The sequence below is a fragment of the Eptatretus burgeri genome, chromosome 2 (genome assembly GCF_056783735.1).
Source record: "Eptatretus burgeri isolate ZD-2024b chromosome 2, Ebu_testis_v1, whole genome shotgun sequence".
Taxonomy (NCBI): Eukaryota; Metazoa; Chordata; class Myxini; order Myxiniformes; family Myxinidae; genus Eptatretus; species Eptatretus burgeri.
In genome coordinates, this window is record NC_140962.1 from 41,161,590 (window position 1) to 41,185,840 (window position 24,251).

At 43.4% G+C, this 24,251-nt stretch overlaps 1 protein-coding gene and 1 pseudogene across 1 annotated transcript; one reads left to right on the top strand and one right to left on the bottom strand.

The window, feature by feature from the left end:
• Positions 1-22,436, top strand: LOC147031886 (uncharacterized). Its single transcript, XM_085868612.1, has 2 exons — positions 1-322; positions 6,805-22,436. The coding sequence occupies exon 2, from the start codon at positions 6,971-6,973 to the stop codon at positions 8,075-8,077; it is 1,107 nt and encodes a 368-aa protein (XP_085724738.1). The 5' UTR covers positions 1-322; positions 6,805-6,970; the 3' UTR covers positions 8,078-22,436.
• On the bottom strand, positions 11,843-16,626 carry LOC147031887 (uncharacterized; annotated as a pseudogene).
• Positions 22,437-24,251: the final 1,815 nt, after the last annotated feature.

The window sequence follows — 24,251 nt, forward strand, 5'->3', positions numbered from 1 at the left end:
CGCCTGGGGCGGGACTCTGCTTGGAAAGACGAAGCTGTAAGATTGCGGCTCGCCATTGGACTGCATCGTTGGCAAGACGAAGCGCTGCGATTGGCCGAAGCTGCGTGGACGTTTCCCGTCAGTGGTCCCACGGAGTCACGTGCGGGGAAGGGTCCATGTGGGGACTTGTGTTCGCGCCTCTGAGGGTATTTGTTCCGTCTTTTACCAGAATCCGAACCTTTTTGCATTGTTTCTCCCATTTCCCGAGACTTGCTGCTCTGTGTGGACGTGAACGCACCTACATCCTGAACCCTGATGGTCCAAAGAGAATTGAAGCTTGTTGGTAAGTGTTTATTTATTAATTGTGATCGTCGATCTTCCTTCCGCTCGACGTGTCCATTCGGGTCTCGTGCCCGTGTGTTTTTGTACCTGCTCCCTCCCAATTCCATATCTGGGCCGCGCATGACGTCATCGCCGAGCGCCAAAGGAAGGGAGCACTCTGTTTTCTCCTTTATTTGTTTGTCCGGGCGATATCTCAGCCATCCTCTGAGATATGAAGCTGCAATTTGGAGACAGAAGTTGAGATGTGTTTTGGCAAAAATGCGATTTTTAAATTTTTTGATGAATCGATTAATTGATTGATTACTTAATTATTATCGATTCATTAATTACTTATTTATTTTATTTACCATCCTGGCGATATCTCAGGCATATTTTTTGAGCTCTGAAGCTGATACTTGGACATGACGGTGACCAAATATGATTTGGCTACGAAGGGTATTTTAATTTATTGATTAATCGATGAATTATTCGTTTTTCAATAAATTAATTTTCAAAAAGTTACAGATTCGGAGGAAGCGGTGGTGGTTGAGGTATGCTATTCGCCAATTGATTGATAATTTAATTATTTTATAACTGAATTTATTTCAATCGATTAATCAATAATTATACACCGCTCTCCCAATAACGACTCCATGTGCTGCAAGGTGGCATTGCACGCGCTGGAGGATGTTATTACTTACGAAATCTAAAGATTTCGTCAGTATATTGATGACTTCTGTCCTCTGTTTGTGTGTTTGTTTGTATGCACGATAATTCGAGAACGCAAGAAGCTACCAATGTCAAATTACACCACGTGATTCAGGAGGGTGATGGCTAGCGCTGATTAGATTTTGGTCAAAATCGGTCAAAGGTCAAGGTCACAGTGAGGTCAAACATCCCCAAAAAAGTTATAACTCGAGAACAGAAGAAGCTACCAATGTCAAATTATACCACGTGATTCAGGAGGGTGATGGCTAGTGCTGGTTAGATTTTGGTCAAAATCGGTCAAAGGTCACAGTGAGGTCAAACATTCGATTTTTGATGGTTTGGTACAGAATCATCGTAGAAACTTCTGGTTTGCGTCACTACCTTCTCCAGAGACAGCTTTTATTAGACAAGGACAGAGGTCAAGTTGACGATTTCGTAAGTACCAGTCTATGACTGCTTGTTACTTACGAAATCTAAAGATTTCAAAAGTATATTGATCACTTCCGTTTCTGTTTGTTTGTTTGTTTGTTTGTTTGTGTGTTTGTTACTTACGAAATCTAAAGATTTCAAATTAATCAATATACTTACGAAATCTAAAGATTTCGTAAGTATATTGATGACTTCCGTTTCTGTGTGTTTGTTTGTGTGTTTGTTACTTACGAAATCTAAAGATTTCGTAAGTATATTGATCACTTCCATTTGTTTGTTTGGTTGTGTGTTTGTTTGTTTGGTTGTGTGTTTGTTTGTTTGGTTGTGTGTTTGTTTGTTTGGTTGTGTGTTTGTTTGTTTGGTTGTGTGTTTGTTTGTTTGTAGGCACGATAACTCAAGAACGGAAGAAGCTACCAATGTCAAATTACACCACGTGATTCAGGAGGGTAATGGCTAGCGCTGATTAGATTTTGGTCAAAATTGGTCAAAGGTCAAGGTAACAATGAGGTCAAACATAATTCCCTAAATTAATGTGAAGAAATGGAGTATTTTTTGCTTCGCTCGACGTTACGTGTTCGTTTTAACTTCGACTTTAATTTTGTGTTCGGTTTTTGCAATCGCTTTGGACGCTTAATACTCGGTTGTCGAAATTCTGGTAAAAATCGGATGTTTTGGAGACGTTTTGATATTGTATAATAAATATTTCACTCGTCACGGCTCGTCACGTGGTGCAGCGCGCTCGAGCCGACGCGTCGTTGAGTCGCGTAAAGGTTTTGCGTGTGCGCGCTGACGGTGTTTTCGATAAAGATGGTGTTTAAAAGTCATTTTTTTATCCCAATAAAGGTTATCCTCGCATGCCTGACTTGCTGAGCCGTCGGATTATGTAAAGATTGTTGGTGGATGGCCAAATATTACGATTTTGTTTCTTTGATAAAATAATATAAAATAATTGCGTGGAGAAATGGAAATTTTGCTTCGCTCGACGTTACGAGTTCGTTTTAACTTCGATTTTAATTTTGTCTTCAGTTTTTGCGATCGCTTCGGACGCTTAAAACTCGGTTGTCGAAATTCTGGTAAAGATCTGATGTTTTGGAGACGTTTTAAGATTGTATAAAAAATATTTCACTCGACGCGTCACGGGTCGTCACGTGATGCGGTGCGCTCGAGCCGACGCGTCATTGAGTCACGTAAAGGTTTTGCGTGTGCGCGCTGACGGTGTTTTCGATAAAGATGGTGTTTAAAAGTCATTTTTATCCCAATAAAGGTTATCCTCGCATGCCTGACTCGCTGAGCCGTCGGATTATGTAAAGATTGTTGGTGGATGGCCGAATATTACGGTTTTGTGACTTTGATAAAATAAATGCGTGGAGAAATGGAGATTTTTGCTTCGGTCGACGTTACGATTTTTGATGGTTTGGTACAGAATCATCGTAAAAACTTCTGGTTTGCGTCGCTACCTTCTCTAGAGACAGCTTTTATTAGACAAGGTCAGAGGTCAAGTTGACGATTTCGTAAGTACCAGTCTATGACTGCTTGTTTATTTATTTATTTGCCATGGGGGCATTATTCTTTGAATGTACCAGTACTTGTTATTTATTTGGGTGGTGTGCAAGCAACACTGGTCCTGCAGGAGCTGGATTCGGAACTGAGTCGTGAAAGGAAATTTCAAAGTTTCTGTGCATAGTGCACTTCGCTTGTTTGTTCCATTTAAAAGCTTTTAACTGTTTGTTTTAGAGCACCGAGGAACTTAACGAAATAAAATGGTGGATTGCTCGCCCAGGGGGAACCGTGAGGTTCCAACACGCAAGACTTAGTGGGGAGGAGATTCATGTGGGCACTTCCCCCACCCTCGTGTCATGCAGAGTAGCCCCTCACCCACACCATTACAAGCATGGCACTGGAGGACACTGTGATATTTTCCAACACATAATGAAAAACTTCCTGGAGAAGCACTCCCCTGACATCCGCATGCATTTTTTGGGGTTCGCAAGATGACCCTTCATGCTGCATGATGCTTCCTCTATTTTTGGGGAAATTTGTTGCATCGTCATCTGCATCATTGATCATTTATGGCTTTTCTTGGTGAAGTTATTTCCTTGCTTAATCCAGAGCCAATAACCTCTAAAAGTTTGTGCAAACACCATTGTGTCCTGTTCATATGTTAACAATGGAAATGCCAATCCTTATTTGGACGCTTAAGTGCATTTGGTGATTGAGTTACGGATTCGGGAGAAGTAGAAGCAAGAGTTAGAAAGACTATGGCAACGATTTATTGAAGCCTGTTTGTTGATCCGATTTATTCGAAACGCAACAAAATTCGTGATTATTATAACGGTTTCTGTCTCCTTACCTGGTCCTTTTCTGTCCTGCATGGGGAAAATCTGCTTTTCCATTCCCAACTTGGAAGAAAATGTTTTTGAGAGCTGATGAATTGTCATTTGATGCTGCTGGGTAGGCCTTGCTTGAGATCTGATGGCATGCCATTGTGTTGCATTGCTTGGGGATGGAGGGAGAACTGCTTTTCAACACTTGACTAGATACAGGTAGTACCTTGGAATCTGCTGTCACTGCTTCAGAAAAGCATTTCATTCTGCAAATCAATGTTGTTGTTCAATGCCATAAATTATGTCAGAGAGTTGAGACTGAATAGGTTGCGGCCATGCCCGAATGGTCTGCCACTTATGAATTGAGAGAAACAGAGGATGAGATGCCACATTGGAGGTGATTCCTGCATGTTGTCAACTAAGTGACAAAACGCTAAAGCATTCACTGCTCTGTAGGCTCCATCGGTATGTGTTTGTTTGTTTTTTCTCGATTATCGATATACCGGTGGGTGAAGACCGGTATATTAATATTATTTTTTTTAAAAACGAAAATTATGAATTTTTTTTACGCAGGTTCAAAAAATACGCTATTGGCCATTACGTATTCATACATTGACATACACATCAATGACAGTAATTTTTCAAAGTATTCCCACATGGGGCTTTCCCCCCCCCCCCGCATAATGACAATGGTTATTTTACTTCCAACTTCAACATGTATTAAAAATGATTTTGTTTTAAAGCGAGATCAGTGTTGGTATTGTCGTGTCCAACTGGTATACACCAGCCTGGACGGACAGCCGAACGGTTTTAACTCCGAGGCGAACAGCCAAAATTCTTGGCGATTATGGAAAGCTGCGAGAGTGCTTACCAGAACAGAAGCACACGGGTTTATTCTCAAACCCACAAGGAAATTCAACAAATTCCTCCTTCATGCCGGCACTTAGCTTTGCATCCAGAGATGACGTTTGGGAGCCCTGCAGTCGTCAAACCTCAAATTCACTGCGCGGGAAATACACAAAATGTCATAAAGTCGCTCTCTGTGGCCACGTACATGAGATTATACGTGTGGGCGGTCCTCAACGCTAAGAGCCTACAAGCCGCCATTACAGTTCCTTCTCACGATCAAAATTGCCAACACCACTCCCTCTCAGTACTCAGCTCGCAGACAGTAAAAATAGTGCCGCCTTCCTCTTCGATCATACAACAACGGAGGCTGTCGAGTTAGAACTGACAGACGCGCTTTTCTCCTTCTCTTCCTCTCCTCCCAAAGTGCACAAACTCGACGACAGAGCCAAACAGGTAATGGCTAGCATCTTGTTCCAGCACACGGGCAAATTCACACTAGCACGAGAAACGCCCAGCTTTTTGTCCATGCCGAGTAAGAAGCAAGAGCGACCCTTCTTTTCCAACAGCGTTCCTCACTCGATCCTGCTGCCTGATCATGCTCCCTATGACGTCACCTCAAGCAATCATGAACCTTGGGGATGTGGCCTGCGAGTTACGAAACCAGGGAGCTGGGGTTTAGCCTGCCCAAAATGTTGTTGTTGGAAGAACGTATTTTTGTGTTTTTTTTATGGCCAGCCCCGTAAATGCAAAAACGAGGAAAAGTTCACAGGGCAATCACATACTGGGAGAAACTCACCTTAGCCCCTTTCTAGTTAACACAGCACCACCCCCCCTCCCCACCCACTTCCCATGTAGTGACATGTAAACAATCTTAAGCTCACCGTTTTCCCAACTTAATTTACATCGAGATGTCTCCTACCTGTCCACGGACCATGCTATACTATACAATCCTATCTTCATGATGGGATTCCTCCATCTACCCCCACAAACGTAACAGTACTAAATCAACACAGGTCAGAATCTATCGCTCTCGCTGTACCAGTATGACTTTCGAGTTAGAACTGACAGATTAATGGTTCTGTCAGTTCTAAGTCCAGAAAGACTCTGAAGCTATTCTCTCTGCTAACTGCCCCCCCCACCCTCCCCCTCCCCATTTCTCTTTCTCTCTCTGTCCCATTCTTGCTCAGCACACTCCCAAGATAGTGCAGCACCCTCGCACATCTACCTGGCTCTCTGTCTCTGTCTCTCTCTCCCCCCTCATGCTGCCTTCCCTTCCCCCACCCTCCTCTCTCCCTCCCCACCCTCTACTATTACCTCCCCCCCCCTTTAGTGTTCCTGTCAGTGAAGCGATGGGTAGTATTTGTGAAGTGAATATATAAAATGGGAAGGGAAGTGGCAAAAAGAAACGCTTTGGGTGGATTTGTGCCACCGGAGAAGGTGGCTAAATGAGTTGCTTCAAAGATAATAAGGGAAAAGTGCCACAAAGCCTGATAGAGAAGAAAAAGCAAGCAAAGGGAAAGAAAGGACGGAGAATGCAAAGGACCCCTCACGGACGTGCAAAGAAGAAGCGAGCAGCCTAACAAGTCCAGAAACCTTCTGCAGCTCCCCATTTCTGAGTCTCTGAGCCTGTCTTTCTTCCGCTCTCAAAATTAAAACCACTCCTTTGACTAAAATGCATTGGTTCTCCTCTTCAACGTTTTATAGAGCCCTCCCGCCTTTGTCTCAAGTCTCCCCCACCCCGTCCATGGGAAGAAGGTCACAGCCTTGGGTTTTGGCGCAGTGTACTGTATTGCTTCCGGCATTCATGAAACCTGTTTGAAGCAGTTTCAGGGGCATCTGTGAGGAGAATGTACTCGTGATGCTGTGAGATGTGGCAAGTGGCTTATAGAATGAGAAAAATGACATTGGGTTTCTAACTACACAGTTGCAACACAGACTGATCAACATGGACTTGACAGTTTAATTAAACAGTATACTATGAAATAACTACAGGTAGCTTTAACTATGTGAGGATCTCTTTGGGATTCCTCCGAACCATTACACTATTATTGTTGTGCGATATCAGTGGTGGAAATTGAATGAATGATAGTTTGTGAAAAGGGATTTTTGTGTGATGTTTTTTTTGTTTGTTTGTTTGTTTGTTTAATATTCGATTTGTCTGTTCTCTCTGCTCTTTTTATTTATCTCTTTTCAGCTTCATTTCAACATCACAGAGGAGGAACTTCGAACACATGCTCTTCTTCCTGAACCTTTTCCGCAATCAACATTAATGAGACGTAAACAAATTTGCATGGTGAAGAAAGCCGTTCAAGTGTTGTCAAGAGGTCACGAGTTCATCAACATTAAGTAAAAATGGTCAAATGGAGGTGGATACTTTGAGTCCTGGAAGGACTATGTTCCACCTGAAACCCACCAATGGAGATGACAACCAACGGGAGAAGACGTACAAGTGTTCTGTGTGTTCTAAAGTTTTTAGTCATTTATCAAAATTAAATACACACAAACTAATTCACACTGGGGAGAAGCCGTACAAGTGTTCTGTATGTTCTAAAGTTTTTCGTCAGTCATCATCCTTAAATAGACACAAAGTAATTCACACGGGGGAGAAGCCGCACAAGTGTTCTGTGTGTTCTAAAGTTTTTAATCATTTATCAAACTTGAATAGACACAAACTAATTCACATGAGGGAGAGGCCATACAAGTGTTCTGTGTGTTCTAAGGTTTTTAGTCAGTCATCAACCTTAAATAGACACAAACAAATTCACACGGAGGAGAAGCCACACAAGTGTTCGGTGTGTTTTAAGGTTTTTAGTCAGCTTTCAAAATTAAATACACACAAACTAATTCACACAGGGGAGAAACCCTACAAGTGTTCTGTGTGTTCTAAGGGTTTTTGCCATTCATCAAAATTAAATAGACACAAACTAATTCATACAGGGGAGAAGCCATATCAGTGTTCTGTGTGTTCTAAGGTTTTTAGCGAGTTATCATCCTTAAATGGACACAAACTAATTCACACGGGGGAGAAGCCGTACAAGTGTTCTGTGTGTTCAAAGGTTTTTCGTCATTCATCAAACTTAAATAAACACAAACTAATTCACACAGGGGAGAAGCCGTACCAGTGTTCTGTGTGTTCTAAGGTTTATAGTCAGTTATCAACCTTAAATACACACAAACTAATTCACACGGGGGAGAAGCCGTACAAGTGTTCTGTGTGTTCTAAGGTTTTTCGTTGTTCATCAACCTTGAACAAACACAACCTAATTCACACAGGGGAAAAGCCGTACAAGTGTTCTGTGTGTTCTAAGGTTTTTCGTCAGTTGTCAAACTTAAATAGACACAAACTAATTCATACGGAGGAGAAGCTGTACCAGTGTGCTGTGTGTTCCAATGTTTTTTGTCATTCACCAAAATTAAATACACTCAAACTAATTCACAATGGAGGTGGAGGTGGTTCCATTTCCTGAAACCCACTTACGTGTGGACAAAGCAGTACGCACACGCACACACGTTGATGTGCTTTGAGACCGAGGAGTTCTCCGTTCCATCCTCTGAAACTCGCAGATAGAAATAACAACCAATGGGAAATAGACCGTCGCCTGAAATCCGTACGGGGCCTAGAAAGTGATTTTCATGACAACATTCTGGGGGCAACTTTGTTTCGTCAATTTCCGAAGGATTCTGGGGCGCTGAATCCAAATCTGCTTGTCCCCAGACGCGTAAGTTGCATGTTAAAGGTGTATGAGCTCTTAGAGGTGAAACGGCCCTTGTGGACGATGAAGTTACAAACGCAACAGAGTAATATGGTGGAAAAAATATTATATAGGGTTTTTATTGTCCGAAACTATAAATGATGTTGTTAGTGCCTAATCTATCTATAATTCCAGCTGTGTGTGTGTGTGTGTGTGTGTGTGTGTGTGTGTGTGTGTGTGTGTGTGTGTGTGTGTGTGTGTGTGTGTGTGTGTGTGTGTGTGTGTGTGTGTGTGTGTGTGAGTGACCGCTGTTTCTCGACGACCACTGGTCCGATCTAATTGAAACTTGCCAGATATATTGCTGGGGACCTGAGGATGTGCCTTTTCAAGGTTTGATATTAATCGGACAAATGCTTTCCAAGTTATGGGCATTTATTTACCAAACCAATGACAAGACACGTTGCGTGGGCGTGGCCGATGGGGAAGGGAAGCTCAGCCACGTTCCCCATTACGGGTTCCAACATACGGGCTTCCGGATAGTGATGACTTCGTGTATTCTAATAATTTCTTGATTTATTATGCGCATTTATAGATAAACACAATGCCCCAAGTTATGATCGTTTTCATATTAGACGGTGCATAAATTTCGGTAACATCAGAGTGCTGGTATGCTCCGAACTAGGAAGTAAATTTTTTTTCTCTCTTCTCTTCTCTTTTTGTTTTTTCTTGTGATGACATTGCGAAAAGGTAAAATACGTTGGCGCTAATTGAATAATTGGCCATTAAAACCTAAATTGCGAATCATAATAACTGTGATATGCGAACTTCCGCGCCACGCACGTACGGGCACGCGAGAGCGAAGAAACGGCCTGTGTGGTTGTTGTTTCTTGCTCGCGGTTGGAATATTTATTTATTTCTTTTTACGGGCACGTACTAGTAATGGAGATGCCAACTGCAAATACATGTGTGAAACTAATGTTCAAATGTCTACTTAGCTAATGTAGTCCTTGAAGAGGCACTGTACCAACCCTAGAATCGTAGAGCCAAATGACCTTGCTCGACAGCGAATGATTACCAGATCAGCCGCATTCACACTGAAATGGCTTTCTGAAGTCTTCTTTACAGTATGTAATATGCATTATATAATTAAGGTTGAATTGCTGGGTCGGATCCACAGAGACTACGCAGTAGTATGATTACTAATATGAAACGTAACTTAGTCGGGGCCAGGAAAATTAGACAGAGAGCATAGGGCATCACACTGCTGTCCAGTCATCCTCGGGTTCATCTGCTTCGATTTGCGCTTCACGAGGAGTTTCAGAACGGTTCATGCAGTTTTTGCAGCCGCATAAGTCTGTGCATGACAGTCCTGCCTTGTTGCAGGAGCAGCGGGCATTGTCGCCTTTAGACTGGGTACATTTGCAGTGGACAACATCCAATATGGCATCAGGGGCACGGCTCTGGTCCATCCATTTTACCTGCAAGTCATCGTCCTTGACAACCCATCCATGACCTTCAGGCAAAGGAGCTGTAACGCATCTCTCCAGTGATCTCCTGTGGATGCTAGCCTGATACGCACACCGCAGTACGTGCTGATAATGAGCATCTTTCATTGGAGGAAGCCGTCTTTCCAAAGAGGAACTGATGCAGAATAAGGTATACCGCGCTTCATTCAGATCACGCAGTGTTACATGACCGTACAAAGCACATGCAAAGGTTTCCAGGCCCTGCACTAGACTACTGGACGGGGTAAAGTCCTTACCGAGTTCAGTAAATGTACGGATGAATGTTGCAGAGATTTTCATAAAATCCAGTGCTCTTTTCTTGCTATGACCATGAAATGTGCTGGTGCTATCACAACCAGTATATATGTGGAGACCGATTAACGCCTTCGCCGAGTACCCCAGAGATGACTGAATTTTTTTTTGTTCTATAATGCGTTTTTTGTTCCTGACGCCCGTATTAAAGTATAAATTGCAAGGTATGCTCTCTTTCAGGGATAGAGCAATCATTGCTACGTCAGTATCTGGGCTTTGGACGATCACATTGTGGTTGTCTCGTGATGCGTGTAGAGCGTGTAGCAAGAGCCTCGTATCAGCCTCCTCATGGTCGCACTCTACTTCGTCAACCACACGGACCTCGAACGGTTCCTTGAACTGCAAAAGGTGGCACGAATTTCCATGAGTGGGGAACACGCAAATGTTTGCAGGTTTGGCGTTCGTCAAGTCTGACCAGTGGGCAAACAGGAATTCACAAGGCTAACCTTGTTTTCAGAAATGCGCAGATATTTGGGCCACTGAACAGGCAGTCGTTGATTCTTGTTAAATATCTTCACGATCTGTCCACCGCCACATCCACGCCGTCACCTCTCGTAGTTCTTGATGCTGATTGTTGGGTACGTGTCCGCCACAAGATCAACACGAGAACTTTTGAAATGATGGGCAAGTTCTAGCACTCTGTTGAGGACACCGTCGGCTAAGGAACCAAATGTATCATAGACATTCTTCATGGAATGGATAAGTCCCATGAAATCAATGATAAGTGCACCTTCAGGGAGCTTCTCTACCAAACATTCGGGTACATTGGACTCTAAAGCGTGTAGAAAATCTGCCTTATTCTTTTTCGATAAGGACGCGTCATCTGAGGACAGAGGCATAGAAACAGGAGATAATGAATGACTCAGTACCGTACGCATATCGAGACCTTTGTTCTGGGCTATAATCAACATTCGAGCCATGAACTTCTGATCATTTCTCAATGAAATTTCAGATCCCGATTTAGACTTGGTCTTCATAGCCATTGAAAACGTTCTGAGTTTATTCGCCTTCAGCGGCGCGAAAAACTGTTCAGACCGTTCCATCAAATGTCAGGCGATAAAGTCTTGCAGACCTTTTTCGCCAACTTCTTTCGTACTTTTCATGTCGGAGCTGGCTTCTGGAGTGGTTCTGGAGTCAACTCATGGTACATGGTACGCCGGAACTGATGTTAAAAAGTTCGAAATGGGAACTGTCAAAAGGATTATACATTGTGCGAAGCAGTGAAATGACGTCCTGGACTGCATTTTCATCTGCTTGAAGTTGCGCCTTGCGGAGTTTCCCTGAAGAATCACCGTCGGTTCTTGTTGCCGCTGTCATACGTTCACACTTGTGAACTATGGCAGCCCTCTCATGTTGACTAAGGATCCATCTCTGAGTGGTGCCACGATTCCGAGTCAGTCCGCCGGGCGTCTTTGTGTCCCTATTTACGGTTTGCTCAATGGCCTGGTCGCAGGCTATCAATGTGAACTCTCCGCCCGTGCGTTGCACGGTCCATTGGCCCGGCATTGGGATGGCCATACTGACAGTAGGATGCATGTACGGCAGAGCACACATCTCAACGTAGTACGCTGTTCCATATCTCGCGTAATTCGGGCAGTCATACGTGAAGTACCAAGGTAGCATTTCGCGTAACGCCGCTAAGTGCAACTCCCAGTTCCATTCCCGGGTCGCTCGAAGGAACAAAATAAGTGTCTGTACCATATCGATGTATGTTGACCACAGGTCAAAGGTTGGATGTGTGCGTCTCATTCTCGAAATGGTCATTATAGGTCATAAGCAGACCGCTGAATTCTGAACCATTGGTCAGAATAATGAAGTCAGAACTGGGGAACGAATTGTTCATATCACCGATGACCTTGAGAGCGGCTGTTTCGTCGTCATCATTCAAAGTATCCATGAACGCCTCAAACCGAAGTCACATAAGGGCATCCAACGTTATTTTATGACCCTGAATGCTCTGGTTGTACTGGTGTCAATTCATAACTCCAGTGAGAGATCCCTCTGCAACGATCCTAGATTTGATAAAGACGTCTTTGAGGCCGTTGTCCACAAAGCGTTTTCCAATCACAGACAAATAGTGGGGGCTCTTAGGTCCAAATATAGGCCATACCGTTGCATGACGGAAGAGAGCACCAAATTTTGTATGCAACATCAACTGGACACAAGCTTTAATTTCAGTCGTGAAGCCACATCAAATATGACCTTGACGGTCAGTTTTCAAGGTCAAACATATAGGTCAAAGGTCAAGTTGGTCGATTTTACGTTTTTGGTTGCAAAGTGAAGAAATAACTGATATCTATCCGGTTTACTCTTAGGTAATTACGAATACCTCATCAATAATACAGAATTATGCGATTTAAAAATGGAATTAATATGAAAATCCATTTCAACTACACAAGATAAATAGAGATTTCTCATAATTTATGCGAATTGCACTAGAATGCCATAACTGGGAGAGTATGTCTCAAAATGACCATACATCTTGGTAACCACATGTAGTCAGGTGAAGGCTTATATACATTTCTGATGTGATTCATGTTGGATTAATGTTTAAAGTACATTCAAGGTCAAACATAGAGCTCAAAAAATTGAATCCAACTTTTTGGTCAAAAACATGTCAATATCATCAATTATTGTTTGAAAGTACAAATTTTGTGAAAATGCGTTAGTACCATCGGATAAAGTAATTTTCTCACGACATGCGAATGTCCGATAGAGGGACTGTATGGTTAATTGTACCTATAAATTATTGAAACCGTTGGATCCACCGAAAGCGACCCTCTGGTCTGCGCAGTTCCACTTGGACAAGAGTAAATGGAGATATGTACATGAATATCAATAATTCCAGATATCCTGGAATTGAACTGCAGAGACTGGTAACAGACCTTTACTCCTTGCACTGGCATTTGCAAAGAGCGGTACACTGGAGGTTAGCCTTGACACACTTGCAAGTTCGGCATGCTTTGGTGCACGCGCACTTGACAAGTTCCCTACAGGCTTGCGAGACCTGAGGAATGGTGATCCATTTCGGCTTCCATCCTGTCTCACCCTGCATCCATCCATAACCAGCCGGATATCGCAACTGGGGTGTTCGCCACTGGAAGCCCACAGGCTAGCCTGATACGTCGCCCTCTTGTAGTGTTGGTGGAGAGCATCCTGGAAAGTGAACAGATACATATTTCACAAGATGTCCGACATGGAGTGTATACATTTACAAGATGAAAGTCGAAGTGTAGTCAATACTTACTCGCGTTGGTGGAATTCTCTCCAATCGGCCTGCATTACGGCAGAACAGAGCCACACGAGCGTAGTTGACGCTTGTCAGTGTGCTGGATTTGTCGTACAGCCGTACCACAAAGGTTTTGATCAGCTGGAGAAGCTGCGATGTCACTTCAGCAAGAACAAACGGATGGTCTGCGGCTGATATGAAAGCTTCTGTAACGTCAGGAAAGATTTCCATGTCTGCCAGGCTGACTTCTTTCCCTTTCCTTTGAAAGCTGATGTGTCGCAACCAGTCAAAGCGTGGAACATCAAGAGTCCTCTGGACATACGCTGTCCCAGATTTCACAGATGGCACTGATGCTGTGCAGGCAGAATGACTTCCCCATTCCAAATCCAATCCATATTTCCATGTCGGGATGTTTCTCATTCAACTCATGGTACATACCGCAGAGAATGATGACGACGTCGGTATCAACAGTACGTACCAAGACACTTCCACAGCCGTATTCAAGGGCATAGATCAGATGGATCATTATTCGCGTGTCAGCCTTTTCATGGTTACAATCTGACATGGGATGTCGTGAACCCTTGCACACAACTGACTCCCCTGAAAATCAGTGCAGAACACATTAATGTTCAGGTACTCGAAGTAGAAGTATGTTTGCGAATTTAATCTCAATCCACATATACCAAAATATATCAATTAATGTTGCCCTCAATTTGTCAGATGGATGGACAAAAAACCCAGGGGAAGCATCGCATCTGAAACATGATCAAGGTCTCGTATCCCAAGTGCATTGCATAAACTCGGAAGTTTTTCCCTTGTGGATTCCTTGATGCTGTCGCTGATGTAAGAATCCCAAACAACATCAACCCTACCGCTGTTATGAAGCTGTTGAAGGATGTAGGGTATGAAGACCTTGTCAGCACAATCGTCGAATGTCACAGCGGCTGCACGCGGGAGGGCATGGACTATTGTTTTTTTGCATCAAATATCAAATATTTTGCAGTCATAAGATTGCGGCAGCTCGTTGACCATATCAGCGATGTCGATGCACGGCAGCAGGTCTGACTTCTTGCCGAAGTGAAGTTTCCCGAAGTCTGAGATCGAAGGCGGGAACTGATGCGTTTCGTGTCTGAAGAATTGCCTCAGATCTCCGTCGCGTTCTTGGGCAGAGACATAAAGTCGGCCGAAGAGTGACACGTCGTTCTGCAGCACCTTCACCTTTTTGGCCTGCTTTGACTTCGATTTCAGCTTCTTTGTTTTAAAGAGGGCCTAGGAGTTTCATTTTATGGTTTCGTGAATTGAGCGGGTCTTCTCTTCGATGACACATTTCACGAAGTCTTGGTACGGCTGCTTTCCTGTAGCCTCCAAACTCAGGATATTGGAAATCACACAATCTTCGGCACAATTACGACTATCTCCCTCTAGGGTGACGAACTCAGGAAAATCGTCCAAAAACGGATTCCCCACACGACATATTGTGTCACATAAACTTGTCACATGCTGGTGAAATCTCTTTTGTGCCTCGAGACCGTGTTCATGGTGTTCATGCGACTCTGCATGCGTTTCTTGATGTTTGTACTCATTTTCAAACTCGTCCATCAGTCTAGCGAGTTCAGGACCTGATAACATCCATCTCCGAAAAAGGCAAGTCATGAAGTTTTAGGACTTTTGTATATAATGGCTACTTTACTAGATGGAATTCACTACTGTGTGAACCTTTATATGTACCTGAATGCTGTAGGATTTTCCGTCAGGCCCACCGCTCCACCAGAACCCTTTGCAATCTTGTTTTCGTGTTCATGGCTTGATCCACTTGTACGGCAGAGAACTTGGCAACGCTTCTGTTCACGACCCATTGGCCATTTTCGACAAATTGCTTGAGAATTTGGTGTTGCAGCGTTTTCATATCCCGGATATGAATTGGGGTCCAGCGAGCGTAGTTCACGTGGTCCAAGGCAAAGAACAGAGGCGTCAACTCGTCGAGGACATCGATGTACAATGAGAAATTCCTCTCACAGTGAGCTCTCACAAACATGCTAACGAGCAGTTCTCACCTAAAAGTGAAATGAAATGCACTGCTCAGGTTTACAGTAGGCAAGGTATGGGGTTCAACTTTTTGAGAAACTGACTGAATTCGTAACGTACCTTAGAACTAGATCCCAGAAATAAAAGGTCGGGCTCCGTTGCAGCAGACCGTCTCTCCACGTACGTCTAGATTCCTCGTTATCTATGCCTCCAGTAAGTAGATAGGCATCTCGCTGTAGTTTGGATAATGCCAATGCGGTAACTTGGTGCGCATGTCTGAAATGATGGAGGCAGTATTGTTTTAAGGGCTGTTAAAGAAAGGCCAATGAAGCACACAAAGTGAGATTCATGATAAAACTGGGTACTGTCTACGTCTGTTGAGTCAGCACGGGTAGGCTTACGTTGTTCGTTTGACATGTGAAGCAGTCAGGAATGATTGTGCGCTGCCTGAAGTTGCTACACCAGTGTTGACCAAGACTGCAGTCCAGCCAGAATTTGCGAGAATATCTCCGAGTGAACTCCAGAGAGCTATTTCAATGTGCAGACCTCCCATAACGACGAAAACTCGTTTTCCATAAGCAAGTGGCCATTTTCACTGAATACATTTCGCCAGGGCAAACAGCGGTGGGTCTGCTGCGATGACAGGAATCTGGCCGGGGTTTAGGTACTGGATAGATTCTTTTATCATGTCCATCCCGTGCTTCAGCATCGCCAGACTTGCAGCCTTCTCTGCAAACAGCGGCAACAAACCAGTCAGGGCAGCGTGATGTTTCGGCTCTGGTTGTAAAGAAGCATGATTTGCACTCCAGCTCACCACTTCATCATCGTCAACATCGTGGTTATTCAGGACTGGCAGAGAATGTTCTATCCAAGACACTTCTTGGGTCATAGCTACGTTCAGGCAATCATGATTACTCACACGGGATTCATAGGCCCCAATCTCTATTCGAGACAATTGCAGAGAAACAGGTGGAACGGATGCGTAACTGTTAGGAAGTTTGTGCTCTTGTCCTGCCGCAGGTGTTGTGAAAAAGGTCGGTCGTAGCTCTCCAACATCCTCTTCTTGAAGATTCTGAAAGGCTGACTCCTGTCCCGTGGAAGAATGAAATAGCAGTGTTCGACGACGGGTTATGATCAATGTTGTCAAGAGCTCCTGTTGTGAACAAATGTTTCCGAAAATGAGCTCGACATACCACGCCTTCCCGTTGGAAACGCTCACTAACAGAAAAAGCCAACCCTTCTTCAAGCTCCATCACTCTCTTGTAGGAGATTCAGAGACCCATGCTGTGCAGGCCATTGATGAGTTTCTTGCTTCTGGTTTGCGTGTGTATATCAAGTCCAATGTAGATTGGAAGTGGTGGTTCTCGATCACGCTGTTGCTGAGTCACTGTACCGTCACTTCCAGACTTTTGAGCATTCAGGACAACCGCCTGTGAAATAGTGAGGCAAGCTTGGGAATCACACCGAGTCCGATTGCTGACATTGGGTCTGTACAAAATCATGGATATGAGATGTCTCACGGTGGAAGGTGTCGAATCCTTCTGGCATCCTTCTGTGAAGCTCTCGTCGAATTTGAAGGTTTTGTGATTAAATGTCTTCACGGACAATACGAGCCGCCTTCGTCAGGATACTTGCACCTTCACTAAAGTTCCTAGCTTTAGTGGCATCCCTCATTAACACTCAGGCAGTCATCGAATATTATGATGGTATTACGGCCATCAAATTCTTCATGGCAATCAGGGAAATGATCCAGTGTCTGCTGCTTGAACCGTGTCGTATTGACAGTTTTATGAATCCCAAAGCTCGCCAGTCGATCAACATATAAGGAATGCAATCCGACAACTTGAAGATCACACATGAATCATTTCGCATGCAGTTTTCCATGTACGACACAAGCTCACTGAATGCCCGGGACTCATTCACGTGCTCATCAATGTTGAGCATAGCGTTTTCCTTCCTTTTGTAGGCCCGATACTTATTGTTCATGTTGGTGAGGCAATTTTTATGGTACATGGCATCAATAGCAGTGAGGTCTCCACCAGCCATTCTGGCATGCAATTCTGTTTCTTGAAGCTCCGTGACCATAAGACTGAGCCGCCGATCTGCTTCTTTGGTACTGAAGCGATGGAGATTACCAGCCTCTAGACAAAACATGCAGACATCTGGGGCGATGGAGCATTGTTTCGACCGTCTCGGTTCATTGGTCTCGTCAGCTTCAACAAGACATCGTTTCGCGGCACCATTTTTCGCTCTGATCAGTTTGGTGTTGTTGAATTTAGCATGGCAGCTCTTGTGCCAGACAGCACAATTATTGATCAAGTCACTGACAGTGACCTCTCCAAAATAAACAGTCACAGGTAGACTGTCGATCGCCTTGAATTCTCGCACGTTGCTGATGAAATTTTTGTTGGCATCCCAATTATGCTGGCGTATGATAGGATCATCAGCCGGACACCTCAACATTTCGCTTGTGTGACGCTAGCAGATGAGGCATCTTGATCAATCAAATGTTGTGGTGAATTCATTCTGAAAAAGGTCAATAGGTGATGGTCACTGATTTTAAAATGGCGTTCAACCTGCTAAGGAATGATATATGGTTCATCTTCTCCACATCTGTATGAAATTTCACATGGATGAGTTTGTGCATGTGAGCAAAACGTTTTCCAAAAGGCTTCCTGTCCAAAAATGTAATTTGAAAAAATGTTTAACAAGCTTCATATTAAATTTTTGGAAATTCTCAATTTAGAAATGCATTCATACTGATTTCTGAAAAATTAATATAGCATGTTTGGAAAACTTTTTTGTATGGGGCTTTTTTGCATGTGAAATTTCATACCAATAAGATAAATGCCTGTGGAGAAAATTAACCGGATATCACTTCTTAGCAGGTTGAACAGACAGTAGAAGAAAATATTTTAATATCGTGCATTTTTTTCATCTCCGATAAGAATTTCGAAAAATCCTGAAACTTGTTGGGATTCAGGATGTCAAAAGGGATATTTTGGCATATCAAATCTAACAAAGCGAAAAAGATCGCAAGAGACTCCGCCCGAAACAAAATTCATGCACAGTGACCCGAGAATCGCTGCTCATTTTGACCCATAACACTTCCAAAGTTATGTCTAACTTGTGTTCTGAAACCTGTTGGATATCCTATCTGGTATAGAAAACGTTTGTTTAGGCCACAAAATCTCGAAAGGGGCATGATATCGAGACTTGTGTTGGATTCGAGAGTTTGAATCCAGCCGAAAAAGAGAAGGCTGACAACTGAGCCATGAAACTGGTCCGAAAACTATGTTAGTGGTCAATAAGTTGCATGCTGTTACATAAATTGTTGACATGATTCACATTATCACTAAAGCAATCATGAAATATTTCACATTTCTGCATTTTGACACTGAAGGTGATGTCGGAGAATTCAAATTTTTGACTTACCGCCGCCATTTTAAGGAGCGTTCTGCTGTTCCTCCATCAGAATTGGAGCACATCAGAGGCGTGGTCGTCATTCTAAGCCCTTCCTCCAGCAGAAAAGGAGCACGGGATGATGCAGGGGCCTTCCGAATTTCGGCAGAGGTTGACATTTTTGAGTGGCTCCACGACTAAAAATCTTTAAAATAGGGTAATGTAGCTGCATGGAAAAAATTTTGCTTTCTTCCGACTTGTAACGGTAAAATTGCTAAGAGCCCCCACTAAAAGGACATAGTTGTGTGAAAGTCTCCCAGACGAACGACAAAACGCTTGAAAAGATCATCATCAGTCCATCGTATTTGTTGAACTTCACTGTAAATGGCTTGGTCGAAAACCAACACCACGCAGTCAAGCTTCAAACAATCACAAATATCGGAGCTCCTGTTCAAGATTTCTTTGACCGTGGAGAGTTTGGTTGGTGGATGCTCAATAACAGGCAGATAGTGCATTGCTGATTTGTCAAATTTCTTCTTCCTGTTCAGCAAACAGTGAAACGCGCTCCAACTAGGAATCGATGACAGAGAAACGGATGATATTTTGCACATACCCTATGCCATCTCGAACTGGAGAGCGGTATGAAATGTCTGTGACGTTTCAGGATCATTCGCACAGTCTCACACGGATTCTGGGGGAGAGGGACCTCTCTTTTCCCTCAGAAAGTACTGCTCTATTTCCTTAATGGGCGGGTTCAATGAACGAATACCTTTTCTCAACGATTGTCTTTGCGTAGTCTCTGGCGATTCACGGACTTTAGCTTGGACCAATATACCGTTTGTGTAGTGAGTGTTGCCTGCTCCAGACCGAGTCTCCTCTCTGTAGTCAATGTTGTCCCACACAGAAATGCTAGGTACAGATTCAGCGAAACCTTTGGGTACTGGCTGTGAAGACAACTGCAATTCAGCGAGACTCGTCTCCAAGGCGATAACCGTATTCGCTGAATCACAGTGACCCAATCTATTGACTAGGGATAGCAAACGCGCCGAACCAGTCAAATGGCAGATAGACATACCTAATGCGAGTGCTTTGGGAGTAAGTTTTTATTATTATTATTATTATTATTATTATTATTATTATTATTTTTAACCCCGCGAAGCCAAGTAGACAATATCTTGACAAATGGCCAAAAGTTTAGATTCGCTTTCACGTGAAAGTGCCGAGCGTCGGATCGTCCACCGCTAAACCAACGCACCAGGATACGAAATTATACAGTTCGACAGGGACGAAGTTTCTCGCGCTATCGACGGTAAGATCAGCAGATGTCGGAGGCCAAGGGCAATCTATCGCGGACACATCCTGAAGTGACCCTTTAACAATCATAACTGCACTGTAAAGTTTGTACAATTCGTTACCGTCAGGGGCCCCGACTGAATGTCGACTCGCAGGCCGACTCTCGCTCTCGTCCTCACCTTCAGATACCTGAACAGTCGCAGCACTATCCCTTTCACTCGAATCAGCACTACTGGACTCCCATTGATCGAGCAACATGGTTTCCTTTCCCTCACAATAAATGATACCACTCCCATTCAGCTTAGAAGGTCGGAAACATTTGAGTACAGGGTAATTCCGCAGCAATTTACATTTTAAATATGATGTCCGAGCAAATGCTCCAATGTCTTTGGCCTTGAGCATTCGTACTAGGATACTCTGTAGTTTGGTCAGTCGCATCACTTTTCCTTCAGCAATTATCTTTTCCTCCACATACTTGTGGCAGAAATCTCTGGAGACAGCTAATGTTGTGTCTGAGGGTGTGGTGCTGGTACTTGCATCGGAGTATAACACCTGAAAAAATAGATGGTGTGGTATTAATTATCATGCAGATCCCTACAACAACTACATGAATGTAGGGGCAGGGAAAATTATGCTTTTGACAAGTGGGGTTTCCCCAAAATTAAAAAAAAATTAAGTGCCTATGTACTCTTGATGTGAAGCAAAATCATTAACTAGGGCTTATGTGATGACCAACCTTTGTGTAATCCTTGTAGCATGACCTGTGCTATCTTGCCTCTATTGCTACCATATCTCGATCTTGAATGTTGACTAATATTTCATCATCATTCAGAAGCTCTGCTGCCCGCAAAAGATTTCCTCCTGAAATAATGACATTTACAGTGCAGCATTGCAGACAATGAACAAATACACTTTTCAAGTTATTTTCCAGAATATAATTTTACAGAATTTTTCATTCAGATAAGCCACAAAATTTATCCTCTGTTTCACAGTCAGAAAAAAAATTATAAACACTAGTATGACAATATTACCTGATTCATATTCACTTGTAGCCAGTTTTAGACTGTCTGACCCATTTGTCAGTCTTACAAATTAGGCATTCGTATGGTAGAACATGAGGATTCCTTGAGGGTGGTTGTTCTGTAGTGCACCGCCTTGATTTTCGAACTGGTATATCAACATGATCATCTTCAGACTGCAGCAACTTTTTCTCACAGTGTTGGATTTTGGTCACATCGCAGTAGCTGTAAATGATAACATTCTTTTATTACCAGTCTGATAGGAGATACTAGAGTTGATGAAACTGTGCTCAGCCAGTGTTCCTGTATTCAGCCAAAATTTTTACGATGGGTGAAATTTTATTTTAACGATGAAATGGCCTAATAATACGACTCATAACTGTGGTATGATGTGATATCCCCTCACCGAGCACTGGTCCACTCGCTAGAATATTTGATGACAAGGACGTAAGGCTAAATAGTATCCGTGACCTGTTCATCAATCACTATAAATTCAGGTATATGAGCAGTTTATACAGATTTCAATGAAGCAAATTGATCACAGCTATCATCAGCAAGAAAAGTTTGAACCTTTATTCACTCGACAATCATCGTAAATGCTGCTGTGCTCCCTGATGCTAATGTTTACCTCCTGTTTGTAGCAGTTCCGATGATAGCCAAACTCGTCAGTGGGGTCATTCAAAATGACTGCAGCGTTTTCAGCTGTAATATTGCGCTCGCTACCGGTGAGAACACTCCATCGTTTGGTGCACTCACTGAATTTTGCCCAAGAAACAGCTTGAATGTTGGAGTTATTTTGAAAGCCGAAAATGGAGTTATTTTGTCCTTTTCTGTCGTCAAAACGTGACATACGCAACGCCTCTCTATGGGCGCAGCCATCTTGGACCTGGCTTTGAGTGGAGCACACGTATAGCGAGCTGCACACCAAATGTACCTGATGCCGAGGTACCGAAATGTCTGCCTGGCGTCAGATAGCTGAACTAAGGCCCAAAGCGGAAAATTTAAACCCTGATTGTGGGCGAATGCGCAACTTTCGAGCCTGGGGACAAGTGGAATATTGTTCAGCTCATTGAAAACGTATAACCTTGTAAAAATCAGGTTGCTCCTAGAATGTTGTCACGAGAATGCACGATACAGATTTCAGGCGACGGTCTAAGAGGGCATAAAAGTGTTCTTTGTTCTCTAAGGTTTTTTTCTCAGTCATCATTATGTCGACATCAAAGAATGTCTTCTGGGGAGAAGCCATACAAGTGTTCTGTAGGCAAACCTTCCTTTGCCTACTCGTCATCTTTCAAACATCATCAAACTCAAAAAAAAAAAAAAAATTTCCCGGTGAATATTACTCCAAACTAATTACAATTGAAAGCTGTCTCGTCGTCAGACACGATCCTGAAAAAAGGAGTCGGAATAAAAATTTGAGAAAAACACCTCACAACTTGGTCCATGAAACCTGATATTTTACTGAAATGGAGGTGGATACTTTGAGTCCTGGGAGGAGTGTTCCACCTGAACCTGCAAGTGGAGATTCCAACCAGCCGGAGAGACCATACAAGTGTTTTGTGTGTCTGTGTGTTCGAAGGTTTTTTTTTTTTTTGGCAGTTATCGAGTTTATATACGCACACGTTTTGCCACTAGTGAGAATCCGATCAAGTGAACTGGTTTTGAGTTTTGCGTATTTTCCACAAAATGCAAAACATTCGGTTGAGAAAATTATATTTTGCTGCCAACTCATGGATTTCTAAGGAGTAGTTCATAATGCTTGTGAGAATTGCTGTGGGGTGTGTTCCATTTTGTGCGGGTGATTAATTGTTTATTATATATTTTGGTGTCAGGAAGATTTTTGTGTGGATTGAACAGGATTATTTGTTTTGTTATTTTTTTAAATCATGATTTGATCTTGACTCTCTTTAAAATAGTTTTTTTGTTTTTCAAAGTAAAAATCCTCAAATATCTTTTCTGATCATGTCATCCTTTTGTGAGGAAGAATTGTATTTTGATGCGATTGGTGGTATATTTTTATCCACTGTGTTGTGTGAAGACAGAAAACACATTTCAGTCCCAAGACCAAATTTGTTTTTGTGTTGGTGGGGCGGGGGTGTTGGGAGGGGGGGTGGGGTGGGTGAGGGGTCTTTGGGTGTTGGGAGAGTGGGTGAGGGGTCTTTGGGTGTTGGGGGGGGGAGAAAATCTGATGGGTCATAAAGGGTCTTTATGGCCTTCAGGGGTATTGGGGTCTTAAGTGTTTTGGAGGTCATTGGGGGGAGGGGGGGGGTTGAGTCTTAAAGTTCTGAACTGTCTTCAGGGTCTAAAGGTATGGAGGGGTCTGGCACTCGCGCACACACACATGGCTCTTTTTATGTATATGTGTATATATTGTTGCGGGCCGGGGGTTGGGTGAGAAGACCACCGGGGGGGGGGAGGAGGGGGTAAGCTATCTCCGGTTCCCACCAGAATCCCCAGAGTTGCAGACCGTTGCACACGGATAATTCCGTAATGCGGTGGGTCGCTAACCGACCGTGAACACCAATAACTCAACCATGTGACCTTGGGTCCTCAGTCTGTGGGTTAACCGGGTTATCTAATTAATCACGTGACCAAATTACCAGGGGACACGCCCTCAGTACGCCTTGTTGAACCGGATCACTTTACCGGGTCAGATGCAGCTGGGCGACACTGCCAAGGACGTACCGACTAATTGGTAAAAGGAACGGATCGTTGGGAATAAAGTCCCTGCCAGGTTAGGATACGGACCATGCTGGATCAATGAAAGAAAGACAAAAACGAGCTGGGAACATTTCTACTTATAATTTATTAACAGGCAGGCAAGGAAAGATATGTGGCACAGTGAATGTTGTTTATTGTTGTCTGTAGCAGGGATAGGAAGAAAAGTGTGGTGCGACAAGAATCAAGCAACTTTCAAAAGCATACACAGAGCAGAGTTATCCCAATATAATTCTTGTACAATCTTAACTTAAGCGAGGACATGCTCCATGACGTATACACACACATGGCACGTGCCAGAGAATGGCGTGCCTGACAGGCGTGAAGGAAGGACTTTGGGCGGAGTCAGAAAGCGGAGTCCGGAGCAATGGGCAGATGGGTGGAGTCAGCGTAAGGCGGTGAAGAAGGCGGAGTCAGAAAGTGAATGGGTGGGTTGTCAATCCCAG

Coding starts and splice junctions, on each gene's coding strand:
- LOC147031886 (XM_085868612.1), top strand. CDS start 6,971: ATGGAGGTGGATACTTTGAGTCCTGGAAGGACTATGTTCCACCTGAAA.